General features: G+C 25.5%; 2 protein-coding genes across 2 annotated transcripts; both read left to right on the top strand.

The window, feature by feature from the left end:
* Positions 1-509: 509 nt before the first annotated feature.
* LOC108578614 lies at positions 510-2,672 on the top strand. The gene is made up of 8 exons (XM_017941978.1): positions 510-719; positions 786-938; positions 1,040-1,492; positions 1,556-1,828; positions 1,928-2,032; positions 2,117-2,185; positions 2,244-2,393; positions 2,445-2,672. Exons 1-8 carry the CDS (start codon positions 510-512, stop codon positions 2,670-2,672), a joined length of 1,641 nt encoding a protein of 546 aa, XP_017797467.1.
* A 63-nt stretch (positions 2,673-2,735) lies between these two features.
* Positions 2,736-6,865, top strand: LOC108578613 (putative leucine-rich repeat-containing protein DDB_G0290503). Its single transcript, XM_017941977.1, has 12 exons — positions 2,736-3,141; positions 3,221-3,381; positions 3,445-3,664; positions 3,736-4,002; positions 4,192-4,675; positions 4,742-5,297; positions 5,382-5,753; positions 5,873-6,040; positions 6,103-6,295; positions 6,396-6,546; positions 6,612-6,690; positions 6,770-6,865. Exons 1-12 carry the CDS (start codon positions 2,736-2,738, stop codon positions 6,863-6,865), a joined length of 3,153 nt encoding a protein of 1,050 aa, XP_017797466.1.
* The last annotated feature ends 94 nt before the right edge of the window (positions 6,866-6,959 follow it).

Here is a 6,959-nt window from a genome sequence, read left to right as displayed (position 1 = left end):
TATGCGTTCAAGCAGTCTATACATAACATTTTGTACTTAAATAAAATATATACATATTAGTATAAACTTTTCGTTATCTTCATGAGTTCGTAATTAAAGTATAGTCATTATTCTGACATATAATTTCTATACTGAAAGCAATTCATGGTGTATCATAAGATGTATGCCATGTCTGCATTGTACTTACAGCAGTGATAAAACTAAGAAATTACAATAAATGCTACGCATTTGTAGTAATATAATTCTTTCTAATGGCAGCTTATAGAATAAAATATTTTATTGTATAAATGTGTAAATTTCATTGGTCACCTTTTATGTTCATTTTAGACTTTGTTTTTTAATAGTTACTATGGTATATAAATAAAAACAATGAAATAAATAATGCAATTCACTTAATAAATTATACTTTGAAAAAGAACTTTAGATTCTACCAGTTATATTAATACTAGTAATAATTAATGTATAAGCTGAGTAGAATTAATATTGAGTAAAAATAAGAACAAAAAAATATGTCTTATGTGGAACATGGTCCACGAATTTTCTTAGCTAGTAGACCCAACTCAACCACACCTCTGATATATGGTGACTATGTTTTACCAAAAAAACGTTTGGAAGGTCGATTAAAGTTACATGATTCTTGTTCAGATATCAGAGCTTGGAGTCCAAATACTTTAGAAAATTCGCGTTACTTTCGCGAACTTAGCGAACATGATTCACCAGTATGTATTTAATTAAGTACACATTTTATAAATTGAAAAAAAACTTTGTTATATATTTTCTTCCAGGTAGGAAAAATAGTACCTTTCAATGTAGTGATTGATAATATAATACAACTCAACTCTCAAGCTCAAAATGAACTTCATGCAGTTAAAAGAGAGTTACAAAAATATAAAAGTCTTAAACTCACTCCTAAACAAGAAGAACAATTACAAAATTTAGTAAGTAACTTTTGAAGCATATAATATTATGTTATGTTATTATGTAGTATTTTTAGAATTATTTAATAATTTCATACTATTTCACAATATTTTCTGTATAGGATAATGCTTCAAAAATAAGAGAATTACCACAGAAAACCAATTACACAACAGGATTTTTAAAGGATGCATTTCTTAATATTAGCAAATCAGGACCTGTGGTTCAGTCAAATTCATGTTTATCAATTCATATACCTTGTGAAAGATATTTTCAGAATGATACAAGGAATGTATCAGCCATAAGAAATCAATCCAATCAATTGTATTCTTACACTTTAACTCCATTTGATGTGGATTCAGCTTTGAACAATTATAATTTCGTATCATCTTGTAAAAGTACCATGAAATTACTTCCTACAGCAGGTACAGATAAGAGTATATCAAATATTTATTTTAAAAATTTTTATTTTTATTCCAATTTTGTAGATTACAGTGAGAAAAAAGAAACACATGATGTAGAAGTACAGACTGATGATCAAGTTGATAAATATTTAAACAAAATTATAACTGTATCTGTATGGATATAATCGACTTTCCTACCATTTAAAGAACTTATTTACATAAATATTATTTTTTAGGCAATGTCACAAACATCATTCACATCTAGATATAGCGACGAGGATAATAGTACGATAGAACCAGATAAAAGTAGTTTGCAAACAAATAATCATGAAGAACAAAGTTTTGAATGTGATGCATCTTGTAGTGAAAGTTCACAAGATATTGAAAGTCCATCAGAATTTGATAGCGAATTAGGGACAGAATCTGATTATAATCTGCATAATAGCATTCATAAAAGAATTATCATTCAAAAAGATGCAGAAATCATTGCTTTAGGAAATGATCTTTGTGTATGAAATATTCTTGTTATATTTTATATAATTACAATAATCATATTTCTGTCATATTTGTTATTATATCTAACTAAAGTAATTATTTCTAATTTCAAGGTAAAGGATGCCGAATTAGAAGAATTGCGAGATATGAATAAAGATTTGGAGATTTTATTAAAAGACAAAGAGGATTGTATACACAGTCACCAAGGGAATCTTAAAGCAAGTCTACAAAATGCAATTTCACAAAATAACTTATTTTATGAAAAGATTACACTCAATTGGTAATTAATAATTATTGTACAGATATTACATGAAAAATTATTGAAATTGGATCATCAACGTAATTGTGAAGTAGAAGATTTGAAGCAAAAGGTAACATATACTTCATATATGAACTAATTTTGTAAATGTGTATTCCTTTCTTTTTCAGTTCTATGGTTGTAAATATTTGATGGATCAACTCAAACAAGATCTAAATGAAAAATGTGAAAGTTGTTATTTACAATCACAGGAAATTGAAAAGTTCAGATTATGTGCTGAAAAAGCAACAACACTGCAATTAGAAAAAGATTCACTTTTAGTAAGTAATTTTACATATTTTAGTAGATATAGTACATATTTTTAATTGCAGACAAAATTGCAAAAAATGGAACAACTGGCTAAGAATGCTGAAAGTTATAGTATGGTTCTGGAACAATTAAAAAGCGTCTTGCAAGAAAAAGATGAGCTTAAAAAACAAAATTATGAACAAAGTTGTGTATTAGCAGATCAAGAAGAAGAACTAAATCAATTATTAAAATTGATTAAAGGAATGTCTGTTACATATCATGAACAGGTATATTATTTTTATTGTACTTAGTAAACACTTCATTGATTTATAATTATTACACTCTATATGGCTAATTAGATGGAAGCAAAGAATATGTCAGAAAACTTACAAGCTGAAATTCGCAATAAAAGTATCAAAATTTCTCAATATGAAGCACAGCTAGGTTTGATGAAACAAGAAATTAGTGACTTTTTTAATAATTTGAAATATACTTTAAACAATTTGGAAGAGCTTAACGGAGTGTGCGAAGAAGTTTACAGTTGTACAAATTGTGACTTGGATATTGGTGAAGAAGCAAATAATATACTATGCAATATAAACATCATTATGACAAGATTTCAAAGTTATAAAATAGAAAGTCAGAATCTTTTACAAGAAATAGGAGATTTAAAGCATTATATAGAAAATAATAAGCAACAAACCTATCTTAACCAGAACTTAGAAAGCATGATTTGTAAAGATTTTTATTATGATTCTGATGTGGATTTAAGAAATACAAGTAACGTTATTATGTAGCAAGTAGAATTATATTTTTTATTATAAATTAAATTGATACTATGAATAGTTTATTCATTTAGTTGAGAAGGACAATGCAGAGAACAAAATAGTGCGGTTAAATGTAAGGCGAGATAAAAGTAATGAGAATGAAATAGTATTTGAAGATCTTTTTAACTCAACCAGTACTGAACATGCATTAAATGAAATAACAAACAATTTGAATTCTTATGGGCTCGAAAAAGTAATACTTTCATTAATTTAATCTCCTACTTCAAAATAAATAACGATATGCTCTTTTTAATAGGAATGTCACAATTATATGATCAAATTGAATAGAAAGGATAATATAGATGAAATAGAAAAAGAAATTATAGAATACTTTTCGCATTTCTTAATTAAGTTGCGTTTTCTTATACAAAAACTACAAATGTATGCAGAAATTGAGCGTCCTTTAATGATTAAACAAACTTACTATTTTTATGAAATTCTTAAGGACACACAATCAGCTATTAATATTTCTCAGGGTGGGCTTAACTTTTGATTTATATTTCTACAAAATCGATATTAATATGCATTATATTAATCTTCCCTCTAGATGTAACTTTAAAGAAACAGTTAATTTCTGATTTATATAATCAGCATAAAGAAGAATATAAGAAGTATAATTCTTATATTAAACAATTACCTAATAACTTATTACAAGTACAAAATAAAATAAATGAATTTATTGAAACCATTTTGCATCAATTATTAAATGAAATATTATGTACAGAAAAGCAAAATTTATGTGATGAAAAAATTAACCAAGCATTTGAAAAACATTTAAGCTCTTGTATCAATAGAATAAATGTAGCTATCCAAGGTAATTCTTAAATATTTCAATTACGTAATACTACACAATAATTTTAATTATTTGTTGCATATATAGAATTCTAGAATTATTTATTGTAATAACTTACCTCAAATTATTTAAAAAGAATCACTTTTTTCTTTGACTATATTAATAAAGCATATACCAATATAATGTATATCAAAAAATATTGTTGTTAAGGTGCTGAAGGTCAATGCACGCAAATAATTGAAACAATAGAAGAACAACAAACAGAATTACAAAAGAAAAACATAGAAATAGCTCAATTAAAGAAAGAAGTAGCGCATCAGCTATTGCGAAGAGGAGAAGGTGACTGTTTAATTAAAGAACAATGTGAAAACAATGTTGTAATGAAAGAACAGTTATCAGACATAACTGCAGAACTTAATAAAAAAAATGCACTCATATTAAAATTTGAAGAACAGCTTCAAACATTTAAAGATGAATTGTCCACTTACAATAAAGATTGCAATGCACTAAAAAAAGAAAAGAAAAATCTTGAAAATACTGGAAATAGATTATTGAATGAATGTCAACAGAGTGAAAGACAGTTAATAACAAAAAATGAAGAAATTAAGAATTTATCACAACAGGTTCAAGAGCTCCTTGAAACTGAAAATTTAAAGAGTACTTTAGAAAATGAACTTAAAAATATGGAAAAAGGGTAATAATTTTTTTTTATTGCTACTTGTTATTTTATACTGTATTCTAATTATCAATATTTCTATAGGTTGATTAATTTACAATCTGAAAACAATGAATTACAGAAAAAAAATAGGCAGGCAAATGCAACTATTTCTATAAAAAATGAAACTATAATTAGTTTGAAGAGTAAGATTGATAGAAATGATATGTTATCGCAAAAAGTTGGTGAATATGAAAACGCAATTGAAGAAAAACATTATGAAATCAAAAAACTAGAAGATGAAAATAGATCATTGAAAGAGAAATTGAAGGATGTTGAAAATGCGGTTATAAAAATGAATCAAATAATAGCATCATTAACCGAACAAAACGATAAAATTGATATCATATATACGATGCAAGAAGATCTTACAAAAATAGATAAAAACGAGAAGAAATTAAAAATTGAACTTAATAATCTAAGAACACAACTGCTAAATGATCAAAATAATAATAAAAAGCTTGATAATAAATTAGACATATTTTTACGTGAAAATGACATCTTGAAAAAAAATGTGGAATATTGGAAAAATGAAAACTCTGAATTGTCGATTAGGCTTTGTAATGAAGTAGTTGAAGAAAAATTAAGAAGCAAATTGTATACTCTTTCCAATATAAAGTTAATAAAATAAATTTATGTATATGCTTTATTTCTTATTATTTATTAATGTTTGTTTTATTCTTAGATATATCAAGAAACAAAATTAACAATACATAATGTAACTAACGATTTAAAATCAGAATGTGGGGAACAAAGACGAGAAATAAAAGAGAATGAAATAGAAGCAATTGAAACGCAAGTACTAAATAATATAAACATAAAAGAAGAAATAGGCAAAAGCAATTATGTGATATTTGAGCAATTCAATTCTTCAGAAGATAATAGTTTCAAGATGAAGAATAAAATTAAATATCCCGAAAATGAACATAATGAAAACCAGAATGAAATTGAGAAATTATTACATGACATTGAGATTAAGGATTCTGAAATAAGACATGATAAAGAAGTCATAAAACAATTAGAACAAAAAAATGCTGATCTTCATGCCATACTTAAAGTAGCTATTACTTAATATTAGTATAGAAAATTTATTATTTCTGCAAATATGTATACTATATTTAGCAATGTTGTATCATATAATCTTTTTATTTTAATATTTCTACAACCTTTATATAGTCTCACATACAAGAATATCAAGATAAGTTAATGTTAATGAAAAAAAATTATGGTAGTAGTGTAAATGCACTTTGTGAAAGACACAAAGCAAATATTGAAATTTTACAAAAACAATTCGAAGATAACATGAGGTGCGAAAGAAGTTTTGACTCGGAAAATTGGTTACAAGTATGTAACTGCATTTTCATATAATAGTGGGACATTAATTGATGACAATTATATGCTTTTAGTCGTTGAATATGAAAGAATTAATAGAATTGCATGAACGGGTAAATCTAATTATGAATAGCAATTCTAATACAATTCATATAAAAAATGGAAATCAATGTTTTTATGATGATGATGTTCAAAAGCAATTTTATACAAAAATAGGTGAAGCAGAACAAAATTTTCAAATGCTACCAACAAATATCTGTGACAAAGGTAACAAAAATAATATTTTGAATATAATATAGTTTTATATTTCATTATTTTTCTGAGAAATGTATATGCATAACATTGATATAAATATTTTATTTTATAGAACTAATGCAGAATACAATTGTGTTATCAAGTTCAGAAGAACAAAATACACATTTAAAAAATCAATGGCAATTTATTGCTTCTGGTGATACTCAAAAGTATCCAACCTTACAAACACATGAATATAAATTACGTTTGGAACAAAATTTTGGGTAATTTAATAAGTTATCAATTTACACAAAGTATTACTGAATTATACTGTAATTACACATTATAGATATATTAATGGTGAAAGAAAATCTCCAGGATTAGAAAATAAGTATGAAGAAGAAAAGGAAACAGAAAAAGATAGTACTGTATGTTTAATCCTTTAAATTTGTATTTTTTACTTTAATTATTTTTGTATTAGACTAACTTGTATATCTTGCTTTCCAGTTCATTCAGCAAAGGAGGAGTTTTATTAACCAATGTAGTGCATACCATAAATTAACCAATACTTATGAATGCTTAAGAACTTTTCATGGAGATTAGTTTTATTAAACAAACCTTTTGAAGACACAATTTGTTAATACTTTTTACAAAATTATTTGTCCCTTTACAAAAATAAACATTGTAAAGAGTATGC

The sequence above is a fragment of the Habropoda laboriosa genome, unplaced genomic scaffold (assembly GCF_001263275.1).
Source record: "Habropoda laboriosa isolate 0110345459 unplaced genomic scaffold, ASM126327v1 scaffold45, whole genome shotgun sequence".
In the NCBI taxonomy this organism is placed as follows: Eukaryota; Metazoa; Arthropoda; class Insecta; order Hymenoptera; family Apidae; genus Habropoda; species Habropoda laboriosa.
The sequence above is the reverse complement of the archived record's forward strand: the minus strand, read 5'-3'. Positions and strand labels throughout refer to the sequence as shown.

Coding starts and splice junctions, on each gene's coding strand:
- LOC108578613 (XM_017941977.1), top strand. CDS start 2,736: ATGTCAGAAAACTTACAAGCTGAAATTCGCAATAAAAGTATCAAAATT. Junction 3,665..3,735: donor AGCTATTAATATTTCTCAGG/GTGGGCTTAACT, acceptor TCTTCCCTCTAG/ATGTAACTTTAAAGAAACAG. Junction 4,003..4,191: donor AATAAATGTAGCTATCCAAG/GTAATTCTTAAA, acceptor ATTGTTGTTAAG/GTGCTGAAGGTCAATGCACG.
- LOC108578614 (XM_017941978.1), top strand. CDS start 510: ATGTCTTATGTGGAACATGGTCCACGAATTTTCTTAGCTAGTAGACCC. Junction 720..785: donor TTAGCGAACATGATTCACCA/GTATGTATTTAA, acceptor ATTTTCTTCCAG/GTAGGAAAAATAGTACCTTT. Junction 939..1,039: donor AAGAACAATTACAAAATTTA/GTAAGTAACTTT, acceptor TTTTCTGTATAG/GATAATGCTTCAAAAATAAG.